Genomic DNA, 15010 nt, shown 5'->3' with positions numbered 1-15010 from the left:
AATATGGGTATTTCCAGAAAGGAATTGACGAGTAGATATCGGAGAACGATGTTTGAGGTGGTTCTGAAATTCAAGATGACGACTTCCAGTCTTTTGATATAACTTGAAAACCCTTACAATATAGAAAATACCTTTATTGTAAGGGTTTTCAAGGAATATCAAGAAACCGGAAGTCCCCATCTTGAATTTCAGAACCACCTCAAATATCGTTTCCCGGCATCTACTCATCAATCCCGTTCCGAAAATACAAATATTGTTGGGAGTTTAAAGCAATATAAATAAACCGGAAGCCGCCTTCTTGAATTTTGAAACTAGCCCAAACTTTATTTTCTAACACTTACTCTTCACATCCTTTCCGAAAATAGCCATATGATGGGCGGTTCCCACACTCATTACACAACACTTTTTTTACGAAATAAATTCCAAATAACGTAAACATTTTTTACGAACTACTTCTTTTTATGAACCACCGTTTAGTTCGTAAATGGAGGTTTCGGTGTATTCAATTTCTTGCTCCAAATATGTGAATGAAAATAGATTTAAATATTTTTATCTGTGTAGCGAGTTGCTTCTTCGCTGGAGAGTAAAATATGAATACTAGGTCACCACCCGGGTTGGTGGTTCAATGCATACGGCGCTGGTCTTACAAGCCAGTTGTCAGCGCGCAACGAGCTGTTCTGCCTGAACATTTCATGAGCCTTATATTTTTTATTTTTCGGTTTATAATTTATGGTCAATGCCGTCAAGTCAAATTATACAAAACTCCTGAATGGACACACGAAAACAAATATGAACACACGACAGGTTTCTAAATAATTCATAGTTTTCTAAAAATTCCCAGACTTGATCCATCGATGCGGTTTCCACTGTCGCAATGCATTAAAATGACATTCAGAGACAACATGATTGAGGTGTAACACATGGATCAATAAGTCCCGAGACTAAAGCAGAGATGGCGCTCGTAGTAAACCAGTAACCACGTCTTTCTAGAGTACTAACCTTTGCTTGAAACGGGTCAAAATTGAGGGTCGATCTGACCAGAAACAGCTGAGTTATTGAGGTTGGAGTAAAGTCGTTTTGTAGTATGTTTAAAAAATGAAAAAACCGAGTTTCGTGTTTTGATAAAACATTGTTTTTTAATGGATAAAAACACCGTACAAGCGAAACAATGGATTGACAAATGTTATCCGGACTCTTGTCCATCAAAAGCAACGATTTGTCGGTGGTTCGCCGAGTTTAAACGTGGTCGTACCGACACAAATGACGCGGAACGCTCGGGTAGACCTGTGGAAGCCGTTACACCGGAAAATGTGAGTGAAGTGACAAAAATTATAATGAAAGATCGTAAAGTGAAGCTCCGTGAGATTGCTGAGAAGACACAGATATCACATGGAAGTGTATTTACTATCCTTCAAGAAAAATTGAGCATGAAAAAGGTTTTTCCAAGTGGGTGCCGCGATTGCTTTCGATGGAACAAAATGCACCCTGCCGCAATTCGATGAATACTTACATTATGGATATTTACGTGATAGCACCCAATAGACAATTCAGTCACTTAAGTTGATGAAGGCTTTGAGTACATATTTCACTATTTTTTCAGCACGAACTCAATGTGGAATACAAGAACATATACACTGAAGTCTTATTTTATGCGAGTTTACGTACCACATAAAAAAAAACGCATAACTCTGAAACTTCGCATAAAAAAACGCAGAAGGAAAACCGCATAACTCTGGTACTTCGCATAAAAAAACCGCATAACTCTAAAAATTCGCATTAAAAAGAACACATAAAAAAGACCGCATAAAAAAGACCTCAGTGCACTTGCTGAACTGTGAATTACATTGTTACGATTTTGTAATAAGTAAAATATTGGCTTCAAAACAACGTTATCGGTATAAATATTTTAGAAGAACGAAGAACAAATTCGACTTATAACAGAAAACAAAAATAACATTTCACTGAACTTCTCCACATCCCGTTTGACGGTTCAGACATAAGTCTCTTTCTGCGAATCCATCGGTTATTCCAACAATTTTTATGGCTATATGTGAGTATGTGTGCGTGCTTGAGATGTATTAGATTGTCTCAATCAAAGTACTGAATTCAATTAATAAATGCGAATAACTTTGGTCCTTGAAAATTTTGCAGTCTGAATTCGGCAGAATTCATAATTGTAAGTAATAATTTAATCCAGATAAGAATTTTGGGAGGGACGAAGTTCTCCTGGACAGCTAGTATTTTATTTCTTTATCTAACTTTCGCTGTGTGGTAAATATTATCTTTCTTCTTTTAAATCACACTTCGAGTTTATTTCTGGGTGCTGATTTGATGATTTGATTCTATTTTCTGATAAAAAAATCATCATACGGGTTGAAATGTCAACCAATTACAGATCGTTCAAAACTTTTCATAGCGAAATGCAGATTTTTTTGTGCAATGTTTGGTCAATGGTCATGTTCTCAACTTTAAGAATAAACGATACGACTGTCTACACGATACCCATGTTTCTAAATTGGATTCGATTTCAAATTTTCTAGCTTAACATTCACTTTCATTAAGAGTAAAATACTAACGAGCTTCGGTGACCTTAAAAAAACAAAAAATTAACGAGCTTCGGTGACCTTAAAAAAACATGAAATTATATATAACCCGAAATATTTTGGCCTTCGCAGATCACATCCGATGCGTTCGTCAGCTGATCACATGCTGATTCACCCGCGCGCATCCATGTGCTGTTGCGTGCGGATGGTGGAACATTCTCGTGGCTTCCGGCGTGCTCCATGTTTAGCCGTCCCGATCAAATCATACGCCGCAATCCAACGGATTCGATTTAAAACCCCGATAACTGCAGTACACTTCAGTTATATAAAATCGAAAGCTGAAAGCTCCGCTGTGGAAATTTTATGCAAAAATCATGTGCAATTATGTAAAGCCAATACACTGACAGCCGAACCGATTATTATTTACGAGAAAAGCGCGCCTCGGGAGGTCCTCTGTCGCGTATATGATTCGATATAAAAGCTCTGGCTTCGGAGAAAAGAATTCCAGTTTAGTTTATTAGTTCAAGCATAAACACACAGACTGCTGCAGGAGTGTTTCCGGTAGCTGGGTTTAAAATTTACTAGCTAGACTTACTTGTTAAGAATAGTATCTTTTTGATAGACTGTTGCTTCGTGATTGTGTAGCAACGATTCTCAGGAAAAGGATTTATCAGATGAGTGCAGTGTTTTAGGAGATCACATAAGGTAAGTTGGTACACAGCAAAGTGGCAGAGTTTCGTCCACATTCGAATAATGCTAGATTAAGTGAGAGACTGGGATGTTGCAAGAAATTCGATTGAAAGCAAGAGTGTAGAAAAAGAAACCTGTGTCAATCCGCCGTTCGGTGTTTTCGAAACTAGAACCCGAAACAGATAGAGCCGAAATGAGTTGCTTGTTGGTCACCAGTTTTCAAAACCCACTCACTTAGAAAAAAATGTGTTTATTTACTCCTTCTAAAATCGACATAGTCGAGCGTGAAAAGTGACTGTTTTCCAATAAATCTAACACATTTTTCCATGAATTCTGACATTTTTCAAGAGTTGAAACATTTTAGTTTACAATTCTGCATAGAAGACAGGCTATGTTTGATACATATTTAGATCATTATTTGAAAACGTTTAGAGATTTTACGTTCTTAGTAATTGTGTCTGATGTGAATTTGCGTAATATAAATTGGTGGATGTGTGGGTATGAAATTGTTTTTTGCCTTGTCATTTGAAATGAAGGCATTTATAACACAAATCACCCAATGATATCGTAACCGGAAGTCACAGAATTGAATCTAAGTTTATGAATATTGGATTCACCATCTCTGTTGAATCGAAGTAAGTTCCGTTTTGAAGGTACTCTCTGAATCCAAAACTAGAATCTGTGTGTGTTGTCGTGTGTGTGTGTGTGTGTGTGTGTGTGTGTGTGTGTGTGTGTGTGTGTGTGAATGGGTGGGTGGGTGGTTGGATTGGTTTATTAACCTGTCTAACTGTGTTTTGTTGCTGTGTGTGTTTTACTGGGTTTCATCTATCAGCCCCGTCTCAATGAAATGTTTGCATCAAATGGATTCAAACGTTACAGAAAGACTTTCAATACCTTGGGAATCGACGTTATGAATTTCAACATTTTCCGATCTTACCAATACTTCAGTTTGCATCCTATGTCCTATTTCTCACCAATCGTATACAAATCTTCAGTTCTCAGAACGGTCCAATTACATTCTTGGAACATAGCATGATATTGCACACATTTGAATATTTTTACTATAGGCGCTCTTACATAAAACTCGTATAATAAGAACAAACAGATTATTTACGTCCAAACAGATGATCTATGAGATAAAAATGCTGATCTATGAATATTGCAAGGACTGTTACAAACGGTTTTAATGAAAACAAGTTGACAAAAAGACTAAATAAATTAACGTGAATTCAAAACCACATTAAAACATTTGCAATAGGACGTCAAACCGAAATACTTTACTTATTCAATAATTTTCGCATATCGTATGAGTTATTACATACAAACCAATTCGCATCCTCTCATTCCGCTACTAACGCAGAAGCTGTATCAGTGAAGTCAGAGTGATTTCCGTTGTAGAGTTGTTGGTCACTTTTGTCGGTACTTCCGGAAACAGAAACCGGTTCAGTAAAATCCAATTCGTTTGGACATCACCCAATCACCCCATTGTCCCGAAACCGCGAGTGAAACCAACGTATTTGTATTGTATTCCTTTTGTGGAATTTGACCATTACGATTAAACAGACCTCGCATCCGATTCCTGGTGAATAGAATCATCGGATGGCTAGTACTAATATTCTTCCGACGCTTCTGACTTGAAAACACCAGCACCCTAAGCATTGGACCGCCAGCCCGGATAATCCCGAAACCGAACGTCGTATCCGAATATTATTCAGGAATTTTCTAAAGGATCATAAAACCTTTAATATGACCCCAAGCTTATGAAAATTAGTTCATCTATTTCTGAGAAAAATGAGTTCACAATAATGTTACATACATACGCACATACACTAACATTTTGTGATGTGAGATTTGAATGCGAACGCCCTTCGAGCTTTGATTAAAAAATCGGTTTTCTCTGAGACTGCTAAAATATTTTCAAAACTTTACCAGTTGAATGAAACAAAAATCACGTGGAGAAAACTCACTAAATAAAGTTTATTTGGAAAATAATGATTAAAAGTTTTGTAAAATTAAACTTGTTTAAAAAAAAATTAAAAAAAAACTGTTGGTGTTTCGTGTAGTTCTCAAAAATACCTTAAATTTCAGAATGAATTTAAATAAAAAGGTGCAGTTAAAAAATCTAGTAATTTTACATCTCATAAGATCCACCTAAATGGAGCATTCCAAGTTTATATTCAAAACCATGTAAAAATGTATAATTTGAAAATTACATGGTTCGAAATCGAATGAAATAAAAAACAAAAACAATGATAGCAAAAAAACGTGACTTGAACCGAAAAATATTAGATAACAAAGCACGCCATTCAATCGACTGAACCACAGAAGCACATATCTTGTTAATGAATAATTGATACATATAAACCCATACAGCGGCACTTGGTAGCCAAGCGAAAATTACACTTGGAGCTTGTACAATTGAGTACGAATGGAATATTGTGTCATATGACAAGTTAAGTAACTATGAATTGAATCGTTTGCAGAATTACGTCACCTGTAAAATTAATAATTTTTTTGTGAGAGAATACTTATCACAAAATTTGTTACTTCGCGAAAAATAGCGGGAAATGGATTTCATAAATTTATACTCAGCACTAGAAACCACATAAGCGAAACCAAATAGACCTGGTTTAAAACTGACTCGAATTTCAGTTCAACTGCGTTGAAACAAGATTCAAAATTGGCTTGAAACAAACGATTTGGCAGCACTTTGGAAACTGTTAGGATCAAGCGAAATCGACATAAGAGTGCAGACAGACTGATCGCATTTACTTTGACAAACAGAAGTTTTGAAGTCGAAGAAAAAGTACTTAAATCTAGCAATTTGGTTCTTTCGAGGACCGACAGATAGAAATGTTTAATATTTCTCCCATTGAATTAAACAAATCCAAAGTAAGAGAACGAGCGTGTTGGTTTTCTCACTTGCGTCAATCAGGTTACGTCTCTGACATTTTTCAGCCATCGTTTTGATTTTAACGATTTGGTTTCAAATCATAAGAGCACAGAAGTTTAATTCACCTGCTCAGAGATATGCGTAAGATTTACGGGAAACTCAGTAACGAAGATTCCTTCTGAAGCTTACGAATAAATTGAGTGCCGACCAATGTCTCTGACGGTAGTCTTTTGATTTGCTTCGCAAGTTCATTGCCAATGTGATACGAGTACTGAGTTAACCGCTTAAAAAAATTTAATTTCTTGCATAGTTTTTACGGTGAAGTGCATTTGCACTAATGTCTGAACATTTAAACGGTTGAATGAAGGAAATTTGATAAATGCAGTTTAGTTAAACCGAACAAAGAAATTTAGTGTGCAAACCAGACTAGGATTTTACAATGCGAAAATATCCTAGGTCTTTATGAAATGCATCGTATGAGGGATTAGATACACACAAAAAAAATTGAATTTTACAGGTGACTTAATCCCTCATACGATGTAATTTATAAAGACCTAATTTGTCAAATGACGGAAAATCTCATTTGTAATGACTTAATGTTAGATGAGCTTGAATTTTACTGGTTTCGACTGTAACTTGCGTTCTACTAGCAGGTGCGACTGTATGAATTTAAATGCACCTTTTACCAGCCCAGCAGATGTATGTTTCTGTGGCTCGGTCGATTAACAGACGTACTAACGATCCAATGATTTTCGGTTCAAGTCGCGACAGTTGCTCTCAGTATTCTTTTTTTTTATTTCAATGAATTTCATGTATGGAGTTTTAGACATATTAAATGTTCTTCCACGTAAATTTGCGTGAGCTGCGACGCTCCATTTATGTGCATCTAATAAGATGTAAACTCACAGGGTGAATGATTTGAGAAAGATTATTATACCACTAACTGGATTAAAACTGATTTTTGGGCTTGTGAGAGTAAAATTGCAGGAAAAATTATTCCAAATAAGCTTTCCCATATTAAAACTCTGAATGCATTTAATCAAAAAATGATATTGTAGATGTATATACCTTTAGCTTTCTAGCAATAATTGTTCTATCAAAACCAGAATTCAAACACCAATTTCCGAAAAATAAAGTATTGTAAAATAATAAATCTTACACTGCTTATAAATACATTCCGATTCCTCACTGTAATAGGAATGTATCAGGTGTACAACTTTGCTTCCGCTGTTTTTTTCCAAAATTATAAGCTTTAGTGCTTACAGATGTATCATTCAAAGTATTGTCCGTCGCTAGCGACAACTTTCTCCCATCTTTCCGGCAATTTTCGGATCCCGGCTCGTAAAAAAAGGAGTCCTCTTTTGACGCTATCCATGAAGCAATCCATTTTTCCAACTCTTCGAAGGATTGAAAATGTTGATCTGCCAGGCCGTGTGCCATCGAACGGAATAGTTGGAAGTCAGAAGGGGCGACATCTGGGGAATACGGCGGGCGGGGCAAGACTTTCCATTTCCCAGGTACTTTTTGATCACTTTTGCGACGTGAGACCGAGCATTGTCGTGTTGGAGAATGACTTTGTCATGTCGCTCTTGATATTATGGCCGCTTTTCTTTTAGCGCGCGACTAAGGCGCATCAGTTGCGTTCGGTAGCGATCTCCTGTGATGGTTTCATCCGGTTTTAAGAGCTCGTAATAAATCACACCGAGCTGATCCCACCAAATACAAATCATAACCTTGGCGTTTCAGTTTTGCCTTCGACGAAGTAGCATGCTCGGGCTTTCCCCATGATTTTCTGCTTTTAGGATTATCGTATCGAACCCACCTTTCATCACCGGTTACGATTCGATGTAGAAACCCCTTACGATTTTGTCTTTGAAGCAGTTGCTCACATACAAATAGACGGCACTCGATGTCCCTCGGTTTCAATTCGTACGGCACCCAGTTTCATTCTTTCTGAATCATGCCCAGGGCCTTGAGACGTTTTGAAATGACTTGCTGACTCACTCCCAACGATTCGACAAGCTCTTCTTGGGTTTGGCACGAATCTTCATCAAGCAATGCTTCTAGTTGTTCATCTTTGAAGGTTTTTTTCTTTTCCACCACCATGTTTGTCTTCGACATCGAAATCACCACTTTTAAAACGTTCTTTTACTCAGAACAGCATCACCGTAAGTTTCTGAGAGCATTCGATGCGCGTCAGCTGCATTTTTTTTCGAATTGTAACAAAAAAGTAAAACTTCCCGCAAATGGCGAAAATTGGGCACATAAACAGACATTTTCGAGCGTGAATAATACGAAAACAAGAACAACTGTCACTGAAACGGCGATGACAATTCGTTATGCACTGTACTGCTCATACTCGCATATCTGTCCCATATCGGTTTTCGCCTATTTTGAGTTAGTTTAAGGAATCTATCCTCAATATACTCTCAGAAATTGCAAAAAAAGTTGAGGGTTTGAGGGTTGAGTTTGTTAAATAAAATGTGAAAAAAATATCAATTCATGTCTGTCCTATTTGCAAATTACCCGCATATCAGTCCCTTTCAGTGCAAATTTCAATAATTTCATTTGTTGCAATATTGGAATAGCAAAGGTGTATTACCGATATTTCATGTAATAATACCATGATTTAGCAACAATAAATCAAAAAATTCGGATATAAAATTTTGATCGTCTTTTTCTCGACATGCCGATTTTCTATATGGGACTGATATGCAAATATGGGCAGTGTACACACTCACTTTAAAGGCATTATCATCTATGTGTTTTGACCAACCTCAGCCGGTACAGTCACCTATCGGAAAATGGCGGAAGCAAAGTTGTACACCTGATAATTGAGCAACCCGTGACACAAACAACGCTGTCTGGTGAAAAATGGGCGCGTAAATGCTCCTAAAATGAATGTATAAAGTTGGGTGCACATTTCACACAACTACACTAGCTAATGGAGAAAAGTACACCCGTTTTTCACCAGAAGTGCTGTCAGTGTCTCCGTACAGTGGGCAAATCTAGATTTACTTGATTTTTGCTATACTCTAGCCTTTTCTTCTTCTTCTTCTTCCTTTCTGGTTGGCGTCACCTCACTTGAGATGACGCCGAATTGATGGCACAGCAACTAAGGCTATATTGCCAGTTAATTTTCGTTTATAGTCCAGTGGACTTTCTTTTCACTTGACTACAAGCGAAAATCTCGCTGTGTGGCTGCGTCGAATCGTCAAAGTACGGCTGAAAATCCTTTCTTTCTTGCGAAATACTCGAATTTTCCCCGGACTAACACGATGCAACGTGCTCACCCGTTGAGAGTTTCACCGGAAGTGACTCTAGCCTTTTGATTTCAACTACATTCGAATACCACACAGTGTTTCCAGCATCAAACCACCCTCCACAGCCTACTACAGCAAACTGTCTTAAAGTGCTACTGTTTGTGTTGTTCCATTTACCAAGAATCAAATCACTTTCAAAACATATTATTTCACTCATATCCTCGCAACGGGAGTTCATTGCCAACAGTGTCAGTCCCCCATCCCCTCCAGGCGATTCTAGCTTAATCTCGGCTAGAGTCCGTTATGGTAAAATGTGTTAAAACGATAAGCGAAGAACTTCTTGAATCGTTTCCGCTTCCAGAGCTGAAAAAATCACGCTGTTAGAGATTTTGTTTTTATTTTTTATGATCGTTTTATGATCGTCTAGGATCTTAAGTATATTCAACATAAAAAAACCATTATAATACAGATTTTTAATACGAAATCTGAAATCTCTAGTTCGAAAATTAAAAGTTTCTGTCGTGCATATCATACTAACTGTTAAAAATGTTCCTATACGGATAGAAATACTGCCTATCAGAAATTTTGATTTTGTTTCAAAAAACATTGAGGCTTTACGTCTACCGCTAATATTTTTATGTAGACAGGTTATGGCGTATGATTAGGGTAAAGTAGTATAAAGCGTCCCATATGAGTAGAACGCCCCACTCCCTATTTCAAAAATTCAGAAATTTTCTGAACAAAAGTAGTATCAGTGAAACTATCTTTCTGTGTGTGGGAGTGTTAAAATCCATGAAAATTATCAATTTTATCATTCAGGAAACTAATGAATGTCGATAAAGAATATGTTAGATTTAGTTTAATTTGAATTCAAATCAGAATTCACCTAAAATTGTTCGTGAACGCGCCCCAATAAAATCCGTTGGTGACAATACTATTAGTTGATTTTTTACAGGCTCTTGTGCAGAGAGGGGGGGGGGGAGAGTTTGAGGATTAGTGAATAGTCGGTTGCTATGTTGTATTTTTTTATCAGTGCCAAGGTTTTGTTCCCATGCATGAAACAAAACCATATTACAAATAACAGATATATATTCGCATATGAACTGGGTGTCAAATTTGCCGTCAAATTGACGAACTCTTGCAGATGTCACTGCGATCGACACTAGTTTGGATGCTGCGTTCACGCCACACTAATTTTTTGTTTTGCTGTAGGTTGAAATCACAAATTTATTTATGTTTAATTCCGATTGAGTTCATATGTGATTTTAACGATGTCGCGCATTTCACACTTGTTTCGTCATATGAAACGAACTCCAACTATTGTAGTTGTGAAAATTTCCGTATTTGGCAAGAGAACTTCGTTATCGTTCCGGAATGAAGAAGAACGTTTTGAAAGCACTCGACGAACAGTGGCAGTAGTAAGTTCCTTATTTTCAATGAAAAGCAAATTTCGTATTTACTTAGGTTTTTGTAAAATTTTTTCCGAATCTGAATATTTCTACGAACAAATTACTTTTTTCTCGACTCAAAAAATAATTTTTATAGATTTTTAACGATTATTCAAACATAGTGTTGGGTAACGGCTCCAGTTGTCATCGCATATAAGAAAATCGATAGTTAGATTGAAATTAGTTACACCCAAACCTCCGTTTACGAACACTTTTTATACGTTACCTCTTTTTACGTAACTCTTTTTACGAACCAAATCCCAAATAACGTAAACTGTTTTTACGAACCTACTTCGTTTTGGCATACATCGAAAGCGGTTTCCGACTCCATTGAAATTACTACAATATGGGTATTTTTGGAACGGGTTTAAAGAGTAGATTCCGGAAAATGATGTTTGAGGTGGTTCTGAAATCCAAGATGGCGACTTCCGGTTGATTGATATTTTTTGGAAACCCTTGCAATATGGGTATTTGCGGAACGGAATTGATGAGCAGATGTCGAAAAACGATGTTTGAGCTGGTTCCAAAATACAAAATGGTGACTTCCGGTTTATCGATATTCTTTGAAAACCTTAACATTATGGGTATTTTTGGAAAGTATTGAATAAACCGATGCCGCAAAACTATGTTTGGTGTCGTCTCGAATTCCAATATAACATCCTCCGGTTTATCGATATGCCTTTTAAACCCTTAAAACAAAGAAATTTCCGAAACATATTGGATACTTCCGGTATAGTGTTTTAAAAGAATACCAAGTTCAAGGAAAATGGCAAAAACTTTAAAAAAATACTAATAAACTGGAAGTCACTGTTTTGCATTTCAAAACCACCTCAAATATCATTTTCCGACGTCTACTTTTCAATCTCTTTCCGGAAGTACCCATTTTGTAAGGGGTTTTAAGGAATATCAACAAACCGGAAGTCGCTATCTTGGATTTCAGAATGTATCTTCGATAGATTGACCTTAAAGGGGGATGAAAATAGATGCATTCGCTTCGAATTTTCGGGTCCTTATAACAGATCGGCTGGAAAGTTCGTATCGTTTCTATGAGAGGGCGCCACTAGAATTAAATCCATACCATTTTCAGTTAGTACCAACCTTCAAAAGATACGTGTATAAATTTGACAGCTGGCTGATTATTAGTTTGTGAGATATTGCATTTTGAGTGAAGCTACTTTTGTTATTGTGAAAAAATGGAAAAAAAGGAATTTCGTGTGTTGATGAAACACTACTTTTTGATGAAAAAAAGTGCCGCCGATGAACGCAGTGGACGTCCAAAAGAGGCTGTTACCGATGAAAACGTGAAAAAAATCCACAAAATGATTTTCAATGACCGTAAAGTGAAGTTGATCGAGATAGCTGACACCCTAAAGATATCAAAGGAACGTGTTGGACATATTATTCACGAATATTTGGATATGAGAAAGCTTTGTGCAAAAGGGGGGCCGCGTGAGCTCACAATCGATCAAAAACAACAACGAATTGATGATTCTGAGCAGTGTTTGGAGCTGTTATATCGAAATAAAACCGATTTTTTCGTCGATATATAACAATGGACGAAACATGGCTCCATCACTTCACTCCGGAGTCCAATCGACAGTCAACTGAGTGGACTGCACGCGATGAACCGAACCCAAAGCGTGGAAAGACTCAACAATCGGTCGGTAAGGTTATGGCGTCTGTATTTTGGGATTCGCATGGTATAATTTTCTTCGACTACCTTGAAAAGGGAAAAACCATCAACAGTGACTATTATATAGCGTTATTAGAGCGTTTGAAGGACGAAATTTAAAAAAAACGGTCTCATTTGAAGAAGAAAAAAGTTTTGTTTCATCAAGACAATGCACCGTGTCACAAGTCGATGAAAACCATGCTGAAATTGAACGAATTGGGCTTCGAATTGCTCCCTCATCCACCGTATTCTCCAGATTTGGCCCCCAGTGACTTTTTCCTGTTCTCAGACCTCAAGAGAATGCTCGCTGGTTGAAAATTTAGAAGCAATGAAGAGGAAATCGCTGAAACTGAGGCCTATTTTGAGGCAAAGGACAAATCGTACTACAAAAATGGTATCGAAAAGTTGGAAGATCGCTATAATCGCTGTATCGCCTCTGATGGCAATTATGTTGAATAATAAAAACGAATTTTGGCAAAAAATGTGTGTTTCTAGTAAACGATACGAACTTTTCAGCCGAACTGTTAACTGAAGTATTGAATAATTTTCGAAATATTTTTTCTGCAGTATTGCTTCTTGGAGCCGAAGCAAAGACATTGTATCCGATTTTATCACAACTTGTTTATTGTGTTTTTTTTTTAATGTAGCAGAACATCGTTCGTTATTGAAAAATTCAAGAGTAGTATTGCTATCAAAGCTAAAAAAAATTGGCCAAGGAATTTAATTAACGAAATGTTGAAGAACCGATTTTGTTGATTGAAGATCAAAATTATTTGAATATATTGTTTTTATAATCAAGTAACATGAATCGAGGTACGTGTATATACAGAACTTAAAACGTTGTTAAAATTATTTCTTCAACTAGGATTGATGTTTCATACTGGCCATAACTGGGGAGTTTACCAAACTTTTGCTTACCTTTGCTTTGAAACCCTCGATATCGATATGAAATCAGCTTGACATACAAGAATTATATTTTATCCGAAATCTGGTAGTTGGCGAAGGTAAAAGAAACTGTCATTTGCAGTTAGTCTCTTTTACCGTAAAACGAATGACTTATTCTTCTACCATTTCAAACTATTCTAACTGCAAATGTAAAATTCAATGAATGACGGCCGATAAGTTTTCAAATGTTTGGCACCGTCATCGTCCATTGAAAACCCGCGTCATCATCCACGCATAAACACACATTTTTCCGCTTCTGTTTTGCATGTGACCGGCACGTGAAACAAAGCTGGAAACGACACGTTTTATCGTTTTGGTTTTTTTTCTTCGCCATCGAACCGGAAGCCTTGCGGGAGGTCAAGGATTAAAATACTCTTGGCGGCAAGCGTGCACTTGATTGATTGCTATCATCGCATGTTTATCGAAATCTCGCATCCCGCATCTAACAATGTCTTTCTGTTTTTGATTGCAGACTAACGTTTACTTCTGCGTTGCCAATGATGAGTCCTGCCACCACCGCAACCCTTTTGATTCTAGTGGTCACAATGCTATGTTTGGTCCATGTCATAGATGGCGGTGTCGTGGATAGGGTATGAACATTTAGTGTAGTGCTATTTTAGTAACTGATGATTTTTCTCTTCTCGAGTAGGAACCGCGCGCCTACAAGCAGTACAGCAACGAGCAGCCTGCGAAGCGACCCTTCTGCAATGCATTCACCGGATGTGGAAAGAAACGTTCGGTCGTGGCCGTTACACCGATGGCACTGATGCATCGACATCAAACCACGTCGGAACAAAATCGAGCCAAAGTTACGGAAGGATTCGACCCGAACGAGGACTCACTGGCCAATCTGATCGATCTGAACACGGAACCGGCGGTGGAGGATCTGATGAGACAAATTATGTCCGAGGCCAAACTTTGGGAAGCTATTCAGGAAGCCAACCGGGAAATTCTTCTACAAAAGCAGGGCCAGAACTCGGAAGGAAATTCGTACCCACTGTCGTTCAGTACGCAGTAATACATGAAAGTTTACATGAATGTTTCTAGTTAAAGCTTTTTTCCAAGAATAAGTTTTCAAGTGATGAAGCTTCAACAGAGCGAATAATGTTTTTTTTTGACATTATCAAAGGGAAACGATTGCTGTCTACACTCACTCTTGCTCCAACGAATTCCTCCAATCGAGTCAAACTTAAGCTAGTCAACATTATTCTCCGACGAGTAAGATTATTACAAACATTAGACTAAGTACTGCCTTGTTAATATGCGAAAACAAAGCAGCTGTGTTTTTGACTTTTAATCAATGGGATTGTTGCAATAAATCAAAATTTTACAAATCAACACATCTTTTACTAATATGCATTCTAATGGAAATCAGATCAGATTTTTAGCTTTGAGGTTGTCAACTTCGATTTTAACGGATAGAGAAACGATTGTGAACAGGACTGGAAAAACCATAATCAAAAAATCATCAAATCGCAATCACTACCGAAGACAACCGCCCGTGATTTTTCTCAATAAATATGATCACTGGATCGCATCTATTAATCGTTACGATC

General features: G+C 37.3%; 1 protein-coding gene across 2 annotated transcripts; it reads left to right on the top strand.

The window, feature by feature from the left end:
• Window positions 1-3061: 3061 nt before the first annotated feature.
• Window positions 3062-14792, top strand: LOC131431086 (cardioactive peptide). 2 transcript variants are annotated; one of them, XM_058596572.1, is made up of 4 exons: window positions 3066-3104; window positions 3166-3248; window positions 13927-14044; window positions 14104-14792. In XM_058596572.1, exons 3-4 carry the CDS (start codon window positions 13952-13954, stop codon window positions 14470-14472), a joined length of 462 nt encoding a protein of 153 aa, XP_058452555.1. In that variant the 5' UTR covers window positions 3066-3104; window positions 3166-3248; window positions 13927-13951; the 3' UTR covers window positions 14473-14792. The 2 variants fall into 2 exon arrangements, with proteins under 2 accessions (XP_058452554.1, XP_058452555.1); XM_058596571.1 differs by having other exon boundaries at window positions 3062-3248.
• Window positions 14793-15010: the final 218 nt, after the last annotated feature.

Source organism: Malaya genurostris, chromosome 2, assembly GCF_030247185.1.
Source record: "Malaya genurostris strain Urasoe2022 chromosome 2, Malgen_1.1, whole genome shotgun sequence".
NCBI classification, from domain to species: domain Eukaryota; kingdom Metazoa; phylum Arthropoda; class Insecta; order Diptera; family Culicidae; genus Malaya; species Malaya genurostris.
The sequence above is the reverse complement of the archived record's forward strand: the minus strand, read 5'-3'. Positions and strand labels throughout refer to the sequence as shown.